We start from the raw sequence: 20,623 nt of genomic DNA, 5'->3' as shown, positions 1-20,623 counted from the left end.
GCTCTCTGGAGATCCCCGTCCCTTCACTGTGTGTATGGGGTAGAATACAGCAAGAGACATCATGTCTTCATGTCACCATCAGTCTGGAATGCCCCCAGAGCTCCACCTCCTCCAGATGGGTTTCCAGAACAGGACCTACCCAGGAAGAAGGTTCAAACCCCAGTGAGGCTCACGGCCACTCAGTTTGGGAGGAGACTTCAAAAAATGAGAGATATTTGAAAGATGGTGACTATTTCAAGCCTGTCCTCCCAACTTTGATCAAACAGGGATGGTGTTGGGGTCCAAAAGAATCATTATTTTTGGACTTGAGTGTCAAAGTAAAGGATAGCAGTTGGGTGTAAAGAAGACTTCCTGGTCTTCGCTAGAAGCAAGAGGGAGGAAGGTAGAGGTGTGTTCACCATGAGAGGTAGCTGCCTAGAAAGAGGGACTCTCACCCTCCTGGGGTGGGGAAGCAGATGTGAAGTAATTTTTATTGGGGCAGGTCTAGGACCCCCAGGTATCTGCTGGAGTCCATGCTCCTTGGTGCCACCTATGGTTCAATCTATGGCTCCGTCTGAGATCCTCAGGTACCCAGGAAGGCCGGCCACTTCCTGCATACCTGTCACTTCCTGTACACCTATCACTTCCTGCACACCTGTCACTTCCTGTACACCCAACTGCCTGAATCTTACTTTTCACCTTCTCGACCCTGTGTCAGGAAGACTCAAGTGTCCACTCCCCTCCCGCCCCCACCCCCACTGTCGACTGACTCCTTGGGCTGCAGGCCCCCCGAACAACCAAGCATCGACCAAGACCGGCACCCGCAGATGACTCCCTAGCACATACCTTTCTTCTTCCTGCCAGAGACCATTCCCTTGGGTTCTTTTTATTTTAAGATTTTATTTAGTTATTTATTTGAGAGAGGAGGGTCGGGAGCAGAGGGAGAGGGACAAGCAGACTCCATGCTGAGTGTAGAGCCGATGTGGGGCTCGATCCCAGGACTCCAAGATCATGACCTGAGCCAAAATCAAGAGTCGGACACCCAACTGCCTGAGCCACCCAGCAACCCTCCCTTGAGTTCTGTACTCACCCCTGGACTCCATTTCCCTCCTGTGTGAAGTGTCCTGGGAGCTTGCTTCCACCTCCATTGAACACCCAGCAGCAGGCATGATAATAATAGCCACTATTTCTACATCTTCCCCTGTGTGTCAGGCACAGACATATTATCTCATTTCGTCCTCCCTGCTACCCACTTCTCTCCATACACAAACGATGAACCCGAGGCTCAGAGGAAGCTCAGTGACTCAGTAGGTAGCAAAGCTTGGAAGGAACCAGGGTTTGGGGGCCCAGACAGAGAGGCACGGCTGGTTCCATCATCAAACGTAAATCTGCGGCGTCCTCCGCTAGAGCTGGGCTCCTTGAGGCAAGGCCAGCCTGGGCATTTCCTGACATAGCTGGGGAGGAAGCGAGCCCCACGACCTCCCTGCCCTCGCTCCTTTCAATGACAACCCTCATGCCTGCTCCACCTTCCTGAGAGGCAAAGGAAGAGAGCCACCCCCAGGCCAGCTGCCCCCAGCAGAGACCCTTCATCTACCATCCACATGAGACCTGTCCGCAGTCCAGGGCAGGGGACATGTCCCCCCAGTATTCCAGAGCCCACTGTTAAATCCCCCATATTGTCTCAGGACCCTACTCCTCCCCTCTCCCGCTCTCTGAACCACAGTCTGAGTTTTGGGAGAGAGAGGCTTTCTCTATTCCCACAGAGACACAAGACAAGCTCAGACAGTGCCACTGCCGCTGAACCCAAATGCAGACCTCACAGCTCCAGAGAACTGTGACAAGGTGGTGGAAAATCTTCCATCGGCATGGATGGTGGGACACTGGGATTCCAAAGGTGGCACTGTACCTCTCCTTCCCCAAGTTCTTCCAGAAAAAGGGTCAGTCTGGAAAGACAGGTGCTGAGAATGGAGGTTGGAGCAGCCAATCTCTGGAAGGTCCCATCCCCTCACCCCTTCAAGGCCCCATCCCCCCCACCCCAGGAAAAGGCCCTTCCTTCTGCTCCCCCAGAGAAAGACTCTACAAATGCCATTTCCTAACTTTCTAGCCCCAGAGCCCTCTCTTCAAATGAAACAATGTCATATACCCCCAATTTATAAAACGGCTCAAAGTGGGGCTGCCCTAGCTGTAGCAGGCATGGGGGCCAGAGCCAGCCCTCCTCTGCCAGCTGTGGGGACACCCTCACAGCCCCCCAAGGGGCTCACAGTGTTTACCCCTGCCGTCACCTCCTGGTCTGTGAAGGATTCAATTTGCCCTTTTGGAATGTGGACACTATTTACTCCCCCCACTCCCCGCCCTGGTCCCCCGCCTGTGCTTCTTGAAGGGACATCCAACTAGGGACAGAAGGACTGGGGGCGGGGGGAGCTCCAGGAAGGGTTGCAATTCAGGACCCTCCACATGCCGCCAGGACAACCCCACAACTGAGTGTCCTGATTCCATTTAGCTCAACAGACACTGCTGGACTCCTGTGAAAACTAGCCCAGCCCCCTCTTCCTCGGAGAGCGCAGGTCCTGGAGCCCCAGAGCCTGTCCCTGGGACAGAAGGTCCCAGACTTTCCCACCTGAACTCCTCTGAGAAAAGGTGAAGGAGCCTGAGCAGGGCTGGGGGTGGGGGCAGGTTTCCTCCCCAGAGCAGAGGTGGGGGTGGGTGAGGTGGTCTGGAATGCGCTCTCACACCCTCCTCCTGCCCAGGTGGGAGCAGGGAGTGCCCCCAGCCCTGAGGCTCTGAGGGGGAAACTCCTCTGAGCCTACCTCGGGACAGCTGCCCCCAATAGGGTCCCCTTCACGCGCCATCTCACCCCAACTCAGCTCTAAAAATGGTTCTCTGGTTTTCGGCCTCAGAGCCTGCCCGCAAATTAGTGTCTCTGACAGCCTCTTGGGACACGACTTCAGGGAGGCCCCTGGGGGAGCCAGGAGGCCTCAGCAGAGGGAGACGGTGCTGGCAGGGGCCCTTCTGGAGGAGCCAAGAGTGAGCAAGGCCCCGCTCCCAGCTTCTGGGATCCCCCCACCACCACCACCAAGGCCACCCAGCCTCAGTATGACAGCTCTGCTCTCCTTGCCATGGCAGAGGGACAGATGATCTCTGCACCCCACTGGAGCCCCTCCCCTCTCCTCTACCACCAAATCAGTCGGCTTCTTTTCAGCCACGGTCCTGGGCACTGCTGTGCGGGGCGGGGGGGCGGCGAGCCCCGGGGCCCTCCAGCTGCAGTGTCCAGACACCCACCTCTTACCAAGCCTGAGCTCCCACAGTGAAGGGGCCATTCTCATACAGGGGCCACTGAGAAACCGAGGGAAGCCCGGCCCCATCATTTGTCTGATCTGCCCTCTCAGACTCACTCTGCCCCCCCACCGCCCCCAACACACAGGCGCGCCTCAGCCCAGTCTCGCAGCAGTCCACTTGGAAGGGGAAGAGCTCTCCCCGGATGCCCATGCCTCCCGGCCCCAGCCTGGCAGGTGCCCTAGCCGGAGGTCGGGGCTGGGCGCTAGCGGGCGGCCAGGCGGGAGCAGGGAGGGACGTGCGGGCCAGTACTCACAGGTAAGCCGTCAGGGGGTCCAGGTCCCCCGGCACGGCGGAGAGCCCGAGCTCCGAGCAGTCGGCCGACAGCATGATGCCGTCCTCCTGGCAGTGGCAGGGGGCCGGGCAGGCGGCGGGCGCCGGGCCGGGCTGGGGGGCGCCGCGGGCGCACGGGGAGGCGCACAGCGCGGCGCACAGCCACAGCGCCCTGAGTGCCGGCGGGCTGGGCATCTCGGCGGCCGGCGGCCGGGGCACCTGGCGGGCGGGCGGGCGCTCCGGCGCGGTGGCCGCCGCGGCTCGCCTCTGGGTCCCGCGGCCGGGCCGGCGGGCTGCGCCGTCGAGGGGGAGCGCCCCGCGGGCTCTGCTGGGCGTCGTGGGCGGCAGCGGCGGCAGCGCGGGGACGGTGCAGTCAGAGAGGGGCAGGCATTGTTGAGTGATCTTCGTTATTCAGTTTCACAGGCTGGGCTTGGCAAGGGAGGGAGACACAGGGAGGAGGAGTCAAGGAAACTTTCTGTGCTGTGGCTCGCTCCCCTTCCCTCCTTCCGAGCTGGCAGGAATTTCATCCAGGAAAGAAAAAAAAAAAAAAAAGCAAAGAAACCCTAAGAGAGCGAGCAGAGACGGCACATCAGGGACCTGCTCTTGCACTTGTTTGGAAACCATGGGATGTCCCAGGACCCAGGCTTGCGGGATGGGGACCCTCTTGCTTGCAGGGTCAGCCACCGGTCAGTGGGACTTGCAGGAGGCCCTCTGGAAGCAACCTTAAGCATTCCCAGAGGCCCCCAACCCCTCTACCACATTTTCCACAGAGACCCAAGAGGGAAATGATTTGTTCAAGGTCACATGGCTGGAGGGACAGACCCAGAACTGGAATTCAGGGTCTATCCTTGTCACCTTGTCTCCTGGAGGAGGGAAGTGAGGACTTGTCCTGAAAGGGGTCATTTGGTGAAAGTTCCACCTTACGCAAGGATGGGGGCAGTGCGCAAAGAGGAAAGAGCAGCCGGCCCGCCACCAAAGAAACGGGTGCGGATTTCCACCCACTGAATGCTTTGCATGCATGCAGCCCCAGTCAGGTCTAAGGCCCTGGGATCACCTTGATCCTGTGGGGGACCAAGCTAGGTAGACAGACTGAGAGACTGAGCCAGCTGGGCTCTCGGAGGCGTCCTGAAAGTCAGCAGATTGGCGCCACCTGGAGCCCAGTACTGCAGCTGCAGCCCAGCCAGCCGGAGGCTGGAATCCCAGGGTTCTTCTGGCCCATCCCAGGGTCCGGAGGGGCAGGGCAGACGGTTGGCTAAGGCTGGCATCAAGTCCCTACTCTTAGACCAGATTGGGCTGGCTGTGCTTCTTTCATGTAGCCTTTTGTTTTCTCTGGTCTCTCCCACGCTGAGCCAAACTCCAGCGCCGAGCTAGAGACTGTTCTGTCTCCCATTTGGGCTCTATCTTCCCATGGTCCATCCAGAGTGTATACCCAAAGCCTGGAGACTCAGAGGCAGCCACTATTCCTTCCACCCCATACCTCCAGACCCCTCCATACCTCACATCATCCACCCCCCCCCAACCCCGTTCTCTGCCACTGCTGCTAACCTCCCAGGTCCCCAGGTCAGCCGGCAGACCCTAACCCCAGGCTCTAGTTGGGGCCATGGCCCTGAACGTAGTTGAGCCACCTAGGAAAGCCAGAGAAGGTCCTGCACACATGATGCCGGCTCCCATTACCGGAAAAGACCCACAAACAGAAGCCGCCCCTGCCTTCCCAGATCAGCCTGTTTTCAGCCTCACTCATCCACAGCTTGGCTCCATTCCCCTGCCTGTTTGCAGCTCCCGCTGCTCCAGTGTGAGGGGCCCAGGCTGGAAAAACCATGGTTGAGCCTGTTTCAACCTCCTTCATGGAGGGCTTGGGGGGCTCAGAGCTAGTCTCCAGCCTGCCAATTTGAGGGTCATAATGGGGCCAACCTCTGGGACTCCTGATAAACATAGTTTAGAAGAGGCCGTGACATCCATTCCCCCTGGAGGGAGCACCAGAGTCTAACCTCATCCTGGGAAAGCTCCTGATGGAGCAGAGAGCCCTACCTCTGTTCCCCTTCTCCAACCAGGCCTGACAAAGGCTGTCTCTGACCCCGACCCCTTGTACTTTACTAGGAACTCAGACTGGCCAGTGAGACCTCTGCCTCCTCTTCCATTTGGGGATCTAACTGCATTTCAGGGCCTCCTGCTCTGATTTGTGCAGGGTCTCTGTGTGCCCCCCCCCCAGGGCCCTCCACCAGGGACAATTGGTGTCAAGCATCAGGCACCTTGCCATGCGAAACTGTGCAGTCTAATCAGGGAGTCAGACAGGAGCTCATGAGGCCATATTATGTTCCATGGTGTGCAGTGGGATGGCCTGCTTTCTCCTGGGTCCTCAACCCCACCCTGTTTTCTGTTTCTCCCCTGGTTTTCCTTGCCTCCAAAATTCCCTCACTGCTCTCTCTCCTCCCTTCCTCCTGTGGCGGAGGGGAGCAAGGGGGGCGCGAAGGAGCAAACTTGGCCACTCTGGCCTCAGCAGCAGCCTCCCACGGAGCAGCAAAGCCCCCAGTTCCTGCCCTGCACGTCGGTGTGGCTGCGGGGCCTGCACCCTCGTGGGGCAGCGGACGGTGGCTGAGGAGGACCCTGGGGACACTGGCAGGTAGAGACAACTAGGGATGGCAGGAGAAGGCAAGCGAACTCAAGGAGAAGGGAACAGGATTGGTCGTACTGCGTACAGGGGTGGGAGGTGGGGCAGGAGAACCCTGAGTAACTGGGACTCAATCGGGGCACCCCGAGACACTAGAGACCAAAGTCTAAGGCCCCTGGAAAACTGGACGATGGGGCATCAGAAGCTGCTCCCCGTCAGCGTGCAGGCTGTGGGTCAGCCACTTCGGCCCTAACCCCTGCTCAGGGTTGCCCACCAGGCCCTGGCATTGGGCCCCAGGTAGTGCAAATCTTTGAGGCCATTTCTTTCCTCCATGGAGGGTGGACGGACAAAACACACTCAGTCTCAGGCTTGACCACATTCTTTATTCCTCAATTCTGCCCCTTCACAACACAGGGCCCAGCGTGCAGGCTGCCCTCTCAGGGAAGCCAGGCCCCAGCGGCCTTGCTGAGGCTGATTGTCACTGCCCAGCCGGGCCCACGGCTTCTGCTCCTGCACAGGCACAGTGACCAGTGCCGACTCAAGGCAGCCCGTCCGCGAGCGCGCTGTTCAGACAGGTGTAGAGGTATATATACTGCTCCTGGGGGCAGACGCGGGAGGGAGCTTCACCCTGCCTGCCCACATCTGCCGCAGAAAGCCTCTCTGGTGTCTCCCCACCCTCAGCGGTCCATCCGGAAGCATCGTGGTCCCCAGCACCACCTAGTGGCTGCCCAAAGAGTGCCGCCTAGTGGTGGCTCCTAGAACCTTCCCTGCCCCCTCGCCTCTTCCCACAATGGAGCCCTGGTGGCCTCTCACCAGCGTTGGGGTCATGAGGCCACAGGCCTGTGACTGCTGCAAGGCCACGTTAAAGATGTCCACGGTGCACTCGGCCCCTGCCTGCTGCAGCAGCTGGTCCATGGCCAGGAAGGTGCCCAGCTGGGCCACACCCCTGCTGCAATTGACCTCCAGTTGGATGGGGTACCAGGGTTGGGGGGGCAGAGGGGCAGAGAAGGCTGGGGTATCCAGGTATATGGGGAAACCCAACCCTGGCCTGGGGAATGGGAAGGGACACCGGGCACCTGCTGGGGCCTGCCCCCTGGGGCCCGAGCCAGGAGGGGGTAAATTCCCCAGAGATACCAGGGCAGAGCAAGGAGATGCGAGCACTGGGAGACTGTGTCCTTTGGACCCATGACCCCAGCAGGGCTTGGTGAGATGTGACGGCCTGCCACAGAGGCCGTGAAGGGGTCCGGGCACCCCTCCCCCCAGCCCTTTCTTTGTCCAGCAGCACCTGGAATGGCTGAGAAGTGTGCCTGGCTTCGTCTTGTCCCGAGAGCAGCACCGGCCCACGGCAGCCAAGAAGGGTAGCAGGGTGGTGGCCGGGAGCTCGTGCCCTGGCTCCCAGCACGGGAATAGCAGTCTCTGCACCTGCCTTTCCTTCCTGCTCTTCCCCTGGGGGCAAAGCCATCTGCACCGGTGCCCAGGAGGAGCAGAGGGAACCCAGCACAGGACACTTCTCCCCACAGCCCACTGCCCCGCACCCTGCGGCCCCGACACCTACGTGTGTGACCCTCAGGAGGGTACAGGGCCAGCCTGCTGTGCTGCTCTCGGCCATCCAGTGCACTGTCACCATGCTTGTGACAACAGGCCGCGTCTCCGTTGGCCAGAACTCCTGTGACTGGGACCAAGTCAGGGCTGCTCAGGCGGCTTCCCAAACTCTCCACCCACACCCTGGTCACAGGCCATACCACAAGCACCCCCAGCCCGGCCCCAACACCTGAGGCTTCCCCCCCTCCGTCTCTCTGCCACCCCTCACCTTCTCCCAGGTGTCAGGCGGGCACAGGGAGACCAGCACCTGGGCCTCGTGCTCCCACACCAGCTCCCAGAGCTCCTCAGGCCCTGCGGGGCCAGTCAGCACAACGTGGTCATGGCCAGAAGGCCCACCCTGCAGAGCACACGTCATTGGCTCCCAGGGACTGTGGGTGCCCCCTGCCCATCTGAGCCCTACAGCCCCCAGAAAGACCAGCTCCAGCCTAAGAAGCACAAATGATCAGAGAGGGCAAGTAATAGGGCATCATCTCACCGGGAAGAGCCAGGCTTCGAGCATCTCATTAGGGGGGCTGTCCTCCATCGGAGAAAACCGCACTTGAGAATAGTCGTCTGAGGGAAGATGGGGAGGGTGAGGCTGCCAGAAGCCCTTCACCCAGGCCAGGTGTCGGGGCCCACCGCCTCGACCACGGGCACTCACAGGAGACCATGCTGTCCTGCTCATAGCCAGGAGGGGGCGCTGAAGAGTCAGTCACGTCCTTGATGGCCTGGAGCAGCAGCTGGGGGGGTGAAGATGGACCTTAGGAGGCTCAGCGGGACAGAGCCCACAGAAGTGCTGGTTGGGCAGGACAGCACCCCCAGTGGCCACTCCCCGGTCTGAAACACACCTTGTACTCCTTCAAGAAGCCAGCATTGGCATTGGCCGCCCTCCTGGCGCAGGCCTGTGCAAAGTTCGTCACGGAGATGGGCTGGGACCTGGGGGAGGGGCGGAGAGGGGAGAAGGCACTCGGGGTCCCCCAGCTCCCGCTTCTAGTCTTCTCAGCTCTGCCCATGGACAGGATCAGGGGCCTGTTGGTGGGAGGGCACAGGGAACCTGCGCCCCCACCCCACAAGGGCCCCAGGGGAGCTGTGACTCACTCAAAAGTGTCAGAGGGCCCTTCCAGAATCTTGTTCAGGAGGCAGCTGTGCAGGAAGATGTATTGGCTCTGGCAGGAGGAGGAGGGGTCAGTCGGCTAAGGGAGTATGGCCCAGCAGGGAGATTTTGCAGGCTCCAACCAGCAAGGCAGGGATGGGGTGAGGAGGGCGGGCCTTTTGGGAACCTTGCCCATGCCACCGCACGTGTCAAAGCTGGCAGGGGCCTGTCCCACCTCTCCTTTGACAGAAAGGGAGACAGAAGCCCAGATAGGAGGGGGACATGTCCGAGCCCCTCCCCCGCCCCAGGTCCCCTGTGTGTGCCCCTGAGATGTCCCTTTCCTGGCCCCTGCGGACCCCGTGACCCCACGGCCACCCACCTCCCGCCCACCCCTTCAGGTGCCTGGCGGCCCAGCCCCGCCTGCGGAGGCCTCACCGGGGTCTGGATCATGAGGGGCCGGTACAGCCGCAGCGCGTACACGGCGTTGAACACGTCCACCGCCTGCTCCTCCTCCAGCTGCTGCAGCAGCCGCGACAGGGCCACGAAGGTGCCCGTGCGGCCCACCCCCGCGCTGTGGGGACAGCCCCGGGGCTGAGCGGGAGGAGGGGCGGCCACGGCCCGAGACGGCCCCCCTCCCCGGCCCCCCTGCGCTCACCTGCAGTGCACCAGGACGGGGCCGGCGCCCTGGGTGGCCCTCGCCTGCTCCCGTACCAGCTCCACGAAGGCGAGCAGGGAGCCGGGAGCCTCGGGGATGCTGTGGTCAGGCCAGGTGGTGAACTGCAGCTGTTTCACCCTCCGCCGCTGCGGCTGGGCCACCTGACAAGGGGCGGGACGGGAGCAGGGACCTGACCCTGGTGTCCCTCTGCTCAGCCCTCAGCTTTCTCCTCCAGATCCCCAGGGCAGGGTGGCTGAGGCCTGCCCCCTCCGCAGGGTGGCGGCTATGCCTTCCCCTCAGACCTGATGCTTCTCTTGCCCCCTTCCTTCTCCAGCCTCTCGGGGGTGCCCAGGCAGAGGGGTGATGCCGGTCCCTGGCTTTCCTGCCCTGGTCTGCCCTTGTCTCAGCCTGGCAAGGCAGATGGGCACGTGGGGTGTGGGCTGAGGCAGGAAGTCCTGAGCTGAGGGCAGGACAGGGCAGAAACCATGGCTTCACCGTGCTCGACCTTTGACACACTGTGCAGCTTTGGAGAAAACTTTAACTTCCCTGTGCCTCCCTATCCCCTCCTTAACCAACTTCCCTGGATGGCAGCTGAGTGCTTGCAATTTTCAGAAGGACGCAGCCAGGGGACCTAGAGGTGAGTCAACCTTCTCAGAGCCTCGCTCCAGTGCCCGCCCGCCCTGTGCCCTGGGGCACGCACGTGCTGCAGCTGGAATTCCCGCTTGGTCCACTCATCCTCAGGCTCCTCGGCCAGCAGGTGGACCGTGACGTGACCATGGGTGACGGGGGTAGGGTCTGATGGCCAGTAATGCTCACACAGCACCTAAGGTCAGAGGGTCAGAGCAGAGGGGGTGGCTGTGCGCCCAGCCCCATCACTGCCACCCCCTGGTTTATCCAGACAACCTTCCCACCCATCTTTCTGGTCTCTGCTACCCTGCTGAAATTCTGCTCTCTGTACCAACCCAGCTCCATGGCTACCTCGTCCAGAAGCCTCTCTCCTCTGGCTGGCCTCCAGCACCATCACCCCCACACCTCTCATACGATCCTTAGGACTTCAGGGCAGCTGCTGGGCTCCTTTGCAAAACCAGGTGGCTTTATTTAGGGCTGCCTGGCCTTGCCTCACTGTGTCAGCTGGAGGAAAAACCCAGCAGGTGTTCTCTCTGTCCCAGGGCCCTGCATTGAGCAACGCACGGAGGAGACATCCACCAGGCTTGTTGAAAGAAAGGATGCAGAATGCCTTATCTTTCATGCCCACCCTGGGCATCTATACCCCATTCTTTCTCCTAACACTTTTGCCCCTCTGCCTAGAGCAAGAGCAAGCGGAGACACTGAGGAACAGCTGAGGTCAGAGGAAACGGAGTCAACCTGGGAGCTTAAGTACCTAGTCCTTCTTCCCGTCTCCCCCTTCTGTGTGGCCCTGGGGACCCCCACCAACCTCCTGGCCTGACTGGCCTCCCTCCTGCCTGACCCACCTTCCCAGACCTAAGACTAAGACAGCAAGGGGGCCGTTCCTGTAAGGAGAACGTGTGCCACCTTGTGGCCATTCTGGGAAACTGCAGGGCATGCTCACCCTTCCATTCTCCATGCCCACAGTCAGCATGACAATGATGTGAACTTGCTGCTCCCACACAAGCCGCCAGAAGTCCTCCAGAGTTTTCTTGAGAGGCCCCTGGGTGGCAATAAATTCCTGTGGGTGGCTGTAGCCCTGTGAGGATGGAAGACAGGAACGTGTTACTCGGGAGACCCCTTGGCCCCCAGACCCCACCAAGCACACAGCAGTGAATGTCGCACGCATGATCTCCAGGAGTGAGAATACCGTGCCTACATGTGTGCAAACACATGAACACACCGTGTGCACCAAGAATTCAAATCAGGAGGGGCAGCTTCAGAGACACCACCACCACCGCCCCAGGGTGACCTTGAAGGAGCCAGAAAAACCTACATGAAAATAGCAAGGTCCTCACATGCCAGAAGTAGTGTCCCCAGTCCAGCCTCTCCACCAACCCCTCTCTCAACCCAAACTCCATGTTTCTTCCATGCTCAAAATTCTTCCATGGCTCCCCATTGCCCTCCAAGTAAAATCCAAAGCCCTTAGCTTAACAATCAAGCCTCTCCTTCATCCAGACCCAATCTTCCTTTCCTGTCTCATCTGCCAGCACCGGGCAACCGCAGCCCCACACACCGCCTGTGCGCTCCCACCCAGCTGTTCTCTGGCTGTTCTTGCCAGCCAGAATGCCCTTCCCCTCTTTCTTCTCTTATCAAAACTCTACTCATTCTTCAAGCAAGTACACGTCCCCTCCTCCAGGAAGCCTTTCTTGATTCCTGAGGTAGACTTAATTTCTCCTTTCTCCATGAGCTCTGAGTACCATGTTTGTTCCCTTAATATGACACTTGTCACACTGAGCAATAGATGTGACACACTCATGCAATGCATGCGTGTGCACGCGCACACACACACACATGCACACTCGGTGTGCTCATTCGAAGGTGAGAATACAGGTAGCTAACTCTGCCTCCTGCAGGCCGAGCACAGTGCCTGGCACACAGTAGGCCCTCAACAAATACCTGCTGGACTGACCTAGAGGAACACAAGCTGGTGATCTTCAGGGACAAGTGCTAGAGCTAGGGTAGGACAGCATGTCCTGCAAAGGGGCCCGTCTCCCAAGCAGACACCCCCCCCAGACTGCCCCGCAGGAGGCCCTTACTGGGATGAAGTTGGCATTGATGTAGTCGGAGTGGGGTTCTCCGTCCAGCGGGGTCAGCCTGACCCGGGAGTGGTCATCTGCAGAGAGAACAACTGAGCGTCCGGCGCCCGGCGCCCGGTGGACACGCAGCCCCCCTGCCCACGCCCGCCGCCCTGCCCCCAGTGCTCACAGGGTAGCACGTGCGGGTATCGGTTCTTGGCGGCATTGGCCGGGTGCTCCGCCTCCAGCCTGGGCTGCTCCTTGCCCACCTCCTTCAGCTCCTGCAGATTGGGGAGCAGGTGCCAGCTGCAGAAGCGGACCGGGCCCAGGAGAGGGACGCGGGTGGGTGTGCACCGCTGGGAGCTCCCGCCCCAGACGGCAGGGCGGGGCCAGCCCGACCTAGAGGCCCCAGGTCCTCTCTGCTCTGAGCCCGAGGGCGGTAGAGGCCTCACCTCGAACTCCTGAAAGAAAGCCTGGTGTGCGTGTGCACTCTTGGCCTCATAGCTCTGCCGGAAGCTCTGAATCGGGATGGGCCGGTGGGTCCGCCTGGTGGGAGAGGGCGGGGGTAGGCCCACGGCAGAGCCCCGCCCTGAGCTCAGTGGGTCGTGGGCACAGAGCGGCGGACCTCAGTCCCGGCAGCTCCACCTGGTCCCCCGGGGAGCACGAGGACAGACAGACCTGGGCCCCACGCCCCTACACCCGACCCCACCCCCAGAGCCGGCTGGCCTGCATTCTGAGCACTGCTCATGCACGGCGGGGCTGCCGGCCCCCAGTGCAGACAGACAGACAAGGGGACGGTGGGAGGGGGGCAGGGCAGTCAGGCACGACTCGTGAAGGTGCCCGCGAGGCTTTCAGACCCGTCACTGGGGCTGAGGATGGCTTCTGTGCACAGCCGATGCTCCCTGACGTGGGTTCAAGGTGAAGTCAGTGTGAGGGAGCACAGGAGGGACAGAGCATAGAGTGACAGATCTAACAGCCCGAGAGAAGGAAGGAAAGATATTCGGCCCCATATCATCCAAGTGGTTTGTCGGGGATAAGGGCAGCCCCGGAGAAGGTGAATTTGGACGGGGAGGCGGCGGCTGAATGGGCAGAGAGGAGCCAGAGAGCTCTGGGGTCGGACAGGGTTGTGAAAGTGTGACAGAGGTGTGAGGTGACCGGGGAGGGACACAGTCCCAGAGGGCCGGGCTGCCAGGGAGACTGGGGGCACGGCCGCCGTGGCCCGCACAAGGCAGGCCCACACGGCCCAGCACGCCGCGAGGGAAGCCGGGAAGGTGTCCTCACCGCAGGTTAAAAGCTGTCAGCTCTTGGGAAAACCGATTCTTCTCTGCCCTGCAAAGGATGAAGGGGCACGTGGGAGCGAGCCCAAGGGGGCAGGGGCATGGGGAGCCTCTTGGGGAAGATGCCACTCCTCCCCTAGCCACGCTGGCCCCGGCCTGGCCTCGCACTCACCTCTGCCCCTTCACCCTCCTCCAGCACAGCAGACCCAGCACGGCACAGATGGTGAGGACACAGCCCCCCATGATGCCCGCCGCTGCGGGGAGGGGCATGGCTGCCCTGGGGATGCTGGCCCGGGGCTCTAGGAAGGGCAAAGGAAGGGTGGACTAGAGGAGCCCTTGTCCCCCTGTGGAGGACACACCAACCTGTCCTGGACTTGAAACCCTCTGGGTGGAGGGCACGGTGACAACCCACCTCCAAAGTCCCAAATTCCAACCCAGGGCCAGAGATGGCTGCCAGCAGGACCACCTGCCTGGGAACCCAGAGGGCCCAGCCAGCTTTCCGTGCCCCTGGCTCCCGAGAATGCCCCCAGGGACTCTACTCCCCTCCCTGACACCCTCAAAGAAAAGAAGAGGGGGAGGACCTTCTAGAACTGCACTGCCCAATACGGATATGGTAGCTATTAGCCACAGGGAGCTACTGAGTGCTTGAAATACGGCTGCTGCAAATTCAGATTCACCATAAATACACAGGATTTCAAAGACGTAGTAATAAAAAAGAATGTAAAATGTCTCATTAATAATTTTTAAATTGATCCCATGTGGATATGATAATATTTTTAATATCTTCGTTTAAATAAAAGGTTACTAAAATTAGTTTCACCGGTTTATTTTTACCTGTCTCCTATAGCTACTGAGGAATATTGAGTGACATCTACCGCTCACACTTGGGACTTGCTTTACGTTTCTATTGGACAGTTCTAGACTGTTGGACTGTTCTAGAACCCCGATGGTCTGGGAGCCGCAGCACAGAGAAGGGTAGTGCAGGCAGGTAGTGTGATCGTGGGGAGTGACACACCATTTCACTAATGCCTCTGACTCTCCGACACCCGCCTCAGCCCACCCACCACCCAGGCCACCACGTCTGGTGCCGGGAGCCCCTCTATCACTGGCTCTGGGTCTCCCAGCTCTGCTGGGCAGGACGTGCTCTCCCTGGAGTCTAAGCTCAATCCCTCCTGCTGCTGGTTGGGGATAAGACTCAGAAGGGGGGAGGGTCCCAGCACTCTTCCCCTCCCCCAGGGCCCAGCTGGAACCCTAGCCCAGTGCCCACCCTACCTGAGAAGGCCGAGAAGGAGATAATGGTCTCAGGAGGGCTGTATCTGGTAAAAGCCACAACACTGAACCTGGGGCAAAGAAACAGGACCCTCTGTTGGGAAGGGGCAAAGAGGGCAAAGCCCTTTCCAAGAAACTGAGTCATGGGGTGCCTGGGTGGCTCAGTCGTTAAGCGTTTGCCTTCAGCTCAGGGCGTGGTCCCACCCCTGGGGTTCTGGGATGGAGCCCCACATCAGGCTCCCTGCTCAACTGGGAGCCTGCTTCCTCCTCTCCCACTCTCCCAGCTCATGTTCCCTGTCTCATTTGCTGTCTCTCTCTCTGTAAATAAATAAATAAAATCTTTAAAAAAAGAAAAAAAAAAAGAAACTGAGTCATGAGCAAGAGACGCTCCAATAGTGAGAGCCCCTCTCACCTGCTAAGACGCTATGCGTTATGCTATCTGTAACTTTAGAACAAGCCACCCCAACTTCTCTTCCAACTTCCCCACCCTGTTCTGACAGCAAGAAGCCCCAGAAATAGGTACCTACTATAGCCTTGGCAAGCTGAAACAATCCATTCCCCCCCACACTTTTTTTCTGAAAAAAAAAAAAAAAGAAAAAAAAAAAAAAGAACCATGTAACAGATGGGTGTTCTCTTTTTTGCCTCCCCTACCAGGAAGCCCAGTCAAATAACTCTATGGACCCTTATGGACCAGCAAATGCTTTCTCTTTGCAAGTCAGTCCGGATCTTTTGTGGAGAGAATGTACAAACAACCCGCAAGTGAAACTCACCAGGGCCCCCCCTCCCGTCAGTCTTAGCCCTCACCTATACTGGGAACCCGGCTTGAGTTGCCCGTTACATATCTCCTGGGTCTGGCCACAGTCCTCTGTACCCATAGGCACCATCCAGGATCTCGGCACAGCCCAGGGCCCCGGGTAGAAGGGGTTGGGAAGCAGGATGGCCAGGTAGGAGTCACGTCCTCCATAGTAGTGGTCGTACCACGTGTGGTTGATGGCTTCCTGGGGAGGCCGAACCACTGCAGAGGAACAGGAAAGGGGCAGAGCAGAGTCAGCAGTGGGGCTGAAGCCACTCTCCCTGCAGCTACCCCATTTCTCTAGCATATTCCCACCACACACAGCACAACATCAGCCTTATCTTCAAGAATGTTCTGGTCTCCCTCCCTGCCCCAGCGCTCATGCCAGCCTCAGACATTGCATCTTACCAGTCCAGTGTCTGGAGCCCCCTCGCCCATCCCATGCTGGGCAGTAGCCAGGGTCTCCCCGTCCCCTCCAGGCCCAGGACTCACGTGACATGTTGGTAGTAGCAATGATGCCGTACCACTGGATCTGCCCATCGTCCTTGCCAAACATACCCCGTGTGATCATCACCCCCATCCCCGCCTCTGGCTCCAGCTCGGGGGCTGCTGCTAAGTCCGGGGGGTGCCAGCCTGGGGATGGTGAGGGCAAGAGTGAGGTCCTAACTGGGTGCCAGGGGCCAAGGGCAAGGACAGTGCGGTCACATCCCCAGCACCTCTTACAACACCTGGCAGCTAGGGCCTGTTGGGTACAACTAAGTAAGAGCTGGGAACCCACCCGCCCAGGCCAAGGAGGCTCGATAGCATAAGGTACGTGGATCAGGGCCAAAGAAAGTCTTGGGGGCTGGGGAACAGGGAGAGCCCCCGGCGGTGAGAGCCAGGCAGTGAGAACCCCGTGGGCAATGCTGGAGGGGGGCTAAGGGAGCAGAGGGGCTCCCCAGGCCGGGAGGTGCTTACCCTCCGCGGAAGTGGCGCACACCAGGGTGACCCCCCGACTCCACAGACCGTTCCTGCCCAGCACGGCGAGGCTGAGGCGATAGGAAGTGGCAGGCACCAGGCTGGGCAAGAGGAGAGAGTCCCCCGAGGTGTTGGCCTGGAAGACGAGGTGAGCACTCCCTCCTGCTGCCAGCTGCTCTGCCGCCACCAGACAGACGTCCACGTCCCCCGAGGGCACCATCCAGCTCAGGGCCAGGCGCGTGGCCTCGGGCTGACACCGCACATCCTCCACAGGGCCAGGCTCTGCGGGAATCGAAGCGTCTGTGTCGTGCGGGCGTCGGTACACCCCAGGAGGCTGGCGTCTGGGTCAGCAGCTCTCAAACCAGCAGATGTAAAGGGATGGGGCATTTATGTCCACAGAAAGGGGCCCCGGCCACGTGAGAAACAACTTCTCCTTTGGACATCACTGCCCGTCTGGAGAAGCCTAGCAAGCATATCCCCGGGGCAGGGGTGGGTAAGCACCCACATGGGAGGAGCGGGACGGGCAGTGCTACAACCTGGACCGGACCCTGCCACTCAGGGCCCCTTCCCTGTCCCCCAGCAGACACCAACATACCAACAGGCAGCACCACGGGGTGAGTGGAAGCCCGCAGCGGCCCCGCCCGGCACAGCACTGACAGGGAGAGATTGCGTCCGGGTGTGAGGTCCCGCAGAACCAGGCGGGCCTGGCCGAGCCGCAGGGGCTGCTCCCAGGAGAGGTGCCCAGTCTCTGAGAGTTGGGCATGGCACACCCCGTGGCCCAGGGGGCCACCGGCCCAGGCCAGGCTGATGACGGCACTGCCCGCCTGCATCGACACCAACAGCTCATTGGGCGTGAGCGGGGCTGTGGAGGGAAGGGGAGCAGGTGAGCCGGGCTGCCGAGGGCCCAGCACACGAGGCCACAGATGCGCCGACCCCAGGCGGGGCCCTCGGGTGTGGAGTTTGGGAAAAGGAGCGAACGCGGGGGCGAAGGTACTACTGAGCAAAGAACCTGGGGGTCTCAGAGGCAGCCCTGCCCACCTCTCCAGCCCCCACTCACAGGTCCAGCCGGAGGCGTTGGCTGCTGCCGAGTGCAGGGGCCCAGCTTTCGAGATAACCTCCACCTCGTACTGAGTGCCCGGGGTCAGAGCGGAGAAGCTGGTGCTGTCCACCTGAGCTCCCACGGGGCTGGTGCCTGCCTGGGCACCTGCCTGGTACAGAGTCACCTGGTAGCCGTCTTGCGCCCCGGGAGCATGGACCCAGGATACCCGGAGCTGGGTGGGACCTTCAGTGATCACATTTACCAGAGGGGGGGCGAGGGGGGCTGTGGGGAGAGCAAGATATGGGAAGGTTGAGGAGAAGAGAGGTGTTATGGGCCTTCATGCTGAGGTCCCAACCCCCAAGACCTCAGACTATGACTGTTTGGGGGGAAAAGGTCTTCAAAGAGGTCATTAAGTAAAATGTGGTCACGAGGGCAGAACCCTCATCCAACATGACCCATGTCCTCGTAAGAAGAGGAAATCTGGATGCACCCACGCGCAGAGGGGAGAGCATGGGAAGACACAGGGAGAAGACGGCCATCTGCAAGCCAAGGAGAGAGGTCTGGGACCGATCCTTCCCTCTAGGCCTCAGAAGAAACCAATCTTGCCCACACTTTGAACTCAGACTTCTTGCCTCCAGAGCTGTGAGACAATACATTTCTGCGACTGAAGCCTCCGGCCTGGGTGCTTTGTGCCGGCAGGCCTGGGAAATGAATGCAGGAGAATGCACACCAAGGGCGCCCGGGGGGCTCGGTCGGTGAAGCATCTGCTTTCGGCTCGGGTCATGATCCCAGGGTCCTGAGATCGAGCCCAGAGTCAGGCTCCCTGCTCAGCAGGGAGTCTGCTTCTCCCTCTCCCCCCTACTCGTGCGCTTGCTCTCTCTCTCTCAAATAAATAAAATCTTTAAATAATAATAATAATAATAATAATAATAATAATAATAATAATAATAAAAAGAAGAATGCAAACCAAATCTCTGGCTGCCTTCTCCCTTGGGTGTCCCTCCATCCTTCCCAGTGGGGAAACAGCAGCTCGGGGGGGTCAAATGAGCCCTAGATTCTCCCCGACAGAAGCAGCACGACATCAGGGCTCACTGCTCGTCCCCAACAGCCGTGCACAAGCTCACCTGTACCCAAGCTGCTTTCAAAGACCCCCATGTGACTGGGCAGGTTCTCAAGGTCAGGCAATGGCTGGGGCGCCCAAGCAGCACCCCTTCACCCAAGCCCTGGAGTCACAGAAGGCCCAGTCACCTTGTCAATACCTCCTTTGCAACTGGGGGAAACTGAGGCTCAGAGAGGAACGAGGTTTGCTCTGGGGACTGAGGCACAGCTAGCACCCAGGTCTCCTGCCTCCTAGGCCAGAGCTCTTTCCAGCTTTTTCTCGGGCCTGTCTGAGGTCACACGGTCCCTGGGAGGAATCAGGGGGGCAGGGCTGGGGGTGGGGGAGTCACCGCACTGGAGAAGGATGATGCTGAAGGTGGGGGAAGGGCTCCAGCAAGAACACGGCAAGCAGAAAAAACAAGAGGAGCCCAGCCAGTGTGAGAAGGAGCTTCCAAACCCAGCTCTGTGGCTCTGGAGGCTTCAGGGGTAAAGGAGAGGCACAGCGTGTCCCATGCTCGACCATTTCCAGTGCCGGCACCCTCCCCCCACCTCTGGAGGTTAGGATGTGGCAAGGAGCACAGATCCTAGATCACAGTGTTGGAAATGGAATCGCAACTCCCCACTTAGGGCTGAGGAACCCAGGACAAGTTACTTGGCTTATCTGTGCCTCAATTTCTCATCTGTGAAATGGACAAAGCCATAGCATCCATCAGCTAAGCTGGTCATCATGAAGGGGAAATGAGAGAACGCAAGAACACTGAGCAAAGGGCCCCGGGAACCTGAGCCACTGCTATTGCTATCAAACACTCCCACCCCAGGGCGGGCTCGAGGCTGGGTCCTGGCTGGGTCCCCACTTGTCCCCACCCCCACACTGACCACTCGAGAGCCTGAGAGTGGCTGCCCTGGCCGCCATACAAGAGCAAACCCTGGGTTCTGCCCACCTTTCAGGATGCCCTGGGGCTTCCCAGTTAGGGATGTGAGGTCTCTGGTGTCTAGAGGTCAGGGAACAACCACCGTCACCCCAGCTGCCTGCCCACAGATGACAAAGACATCAAGGAGAACACGTAGTTCCCAGGGAATCCAGCCAGCAAGAGTGCCAAGGAAGGAAGGGGTGTGTGGGCAGCACTCACGCGTCCAGCCGGTAGCATTGGCGCTGCTGCTCTCATCTGGACCCCGCAGGGTCACCAGCTGAACCAGGAACTCGGTGCCCGGGGGCAGCTGCGCCCAGGAGAAGTTCTGAGCCTCTGGAGCCAGAGTCTCCTTGCTTTCCAGAGTCAGGGGCCTCAAGCGGTAAAGCCACAGCTGGAAGCCGTCCCTGCCCCCTGGTGGGGGGCTCCAGGAGGCCGTCAGGGCAGGAGGCCAGGAGGCAAGGCCCAGGGTCAGGTTGGCAGGAGGACCAGGGACTGCAAGGTCAAGGAAGAAACGGATTTGGAATGACCCAAATCCCCTGCCATTGTCTCCCCCGTCTCCCCTTCCCCATTACCTGCACCCTTTTCCTGGGTCTCTACCAGAGCCCCAAACACTGCCAGCCTACAAATCCAGCTTCCATGGGGCTCCAAGCACACTCACTATTCTTTCCAGAGAAAACCACTTGAGGGGCACCTGGGTGGCTCAGTTGGTTAAGCCTCTGCCTCTTGATTTCCGCTCAGGTCATGATCTCAGGGTTGTGAGATCCAGCCCTATGTTGGGTTCCACACTGAGCAGAAAGTCTGTTTGAGATTCTCTCCCCCCTCCCCCTGTGCTCCTCCCCGCCTCTCTCTTATAAATAAATAAATCTTAAAAAAAAGAAAAAGAAAGAAAAAAGAAAACCACTTGAAAAACACGGGTCTCTGCCTTGATGTCTGCGCCCCCACCTCCTCCCCACACTGTCAGCTTCTTGAGGGTATGATGTCTGGTTCACAGGGTCCCCACAAGGCCCAGCACCCACCTCTTTAACCCCTTAGGGCCCTGGTCAGCTTACCTGGTCAACCCACAAGCTCATTCT

At 59.7% G+C, this 20,623-nt stretch overlaps 2 protein-coding genes across 2 annotated transcripts in view; both read right to left on the bottom strand.

The window, feature by feature from the left end:
* LGR6 (leucine rich repeat containing G protein-coupled receptor 6) overlaps positions 1-3,780 on the bottom strand; it is a 115,673-nt gene extending 111,893 nt beyond the window's left edge. The window contains exon 1 of the mRNA XM_040636462.1: positions 3,569-3,780. Coding sequence (XP_040492396.1) covers positions 3,569-3,780 — 212 coding nt within the window. The remainder of the gene's footprint in view (positions 1-3,568) is intronic.
* A 2,780-nt stretch (positions 3,781-6,560) lies between these two features.
* LOC103657781 (receptor-type tyrosine-protein phosphatase V-like) overlaps positions 6,561-20,623 on the bottom strand; it is an 18,376-nt gene continuing 4,313 nt past the window's right edge. The window contains exons 9-33 of the mRNA XM_040634514.1: positions 19,770-20,042; positions 17,560-17,823; positions 17,098-17,364; positions 16,503-16,784; positions 16,038-16,178; positions 15,557-15,767; positions 14,756-14,823; positions 13,656-13,782; positions 13,488-13,535; positions 12,659-12,752; positions 12,397-12,487; positions 12,228-12,304; positions 11,093-11,227; positions 10,223-10,345; positions 9,523-9,683; positions 9,303-9,438; positions 8,873-8,940; positions 8,623-8,710; positions 8,436-8,514; positions 8,271-8,347; positions 8,004-8,132; positions 7,749-7,865; positions 7,479-7,639; positions 7,007-7,142; positions 6,561-6,791 (exon numbers count right to left, since the gene is read on the bottom strand). Coding sequence (XP_040490448.1) covers positions 6,732-6,791; positions 7,007-7,142; positions 7,479-7,639; positions 7,749-7,865; positions 8,004-8,132; positions 8,271-8,347; positions 8,436-8,514; positions 8,623-8,710; positions 8,873-8,940; positions 9,303-9,438; positions 9,523-9,683; positions 10,223-10,345; positions 11,093-11,227; positions 12,228-12,304; positions 12,397-12,487; positions 12,659-12,752; positions 13,488-13,535; positions 13,656-13,782; positions 14,756-14,823; positions 15,557-15,767; positions 16,038-16,178; positions 16,503-16,784; positions 17,098-17,364; positions 17,560-17,823; positions 19,770-20,042 — 3,413 coding nt within the window. The 3' untranslated portion in view covers positions 6,561-6,731. The remainder of the gene's footprint in view (positions 6,792-7,006; positions 7,143-7,478; positions 7,640-7,748; positions 7,866-8,003; positions 8,133-8,270; positions 8,348-8,435; positions 8,515-8,622; positions 8,711-8,872; positions 8,941-9,302; positions 9,439-9,522; positions 9,684-10,222; positions 10,346-11,092; positions 11,228-12,227; positions 12,305-12,396; positions 12,488-12,658; positions 12,753-13,487; positions 13,536-13,655; positions 13,783-14,755; positions 14,824-15,556; positions 15,768-16,037; positions 16,179-16,502; positions 16,785-17,097; positions 17,365-17,559; positions 17,824-19,769; positions 20,043-20,623) is intronic.

The sequence above is a fragment of the Ursus maritimus genome, unplaced genomic scaffold (genome assembly GCF_017311325.1).
Source record: "Ursus maritimus isolate PB19 unplaced genomic scaffold, ASM1731132v1 scaffold_2, whole genome shotgun sequence".
NCBI classification, from domain to species: domain Eukaryota; kingdom Metazoa; phylum Chordata; class Mammalia; order Carnivora; family Ursidae; genus Ursus; species Ursus maritimus.
This window is presented reverse-complemented; position numbering and strand designations above follow the sequence as displayed.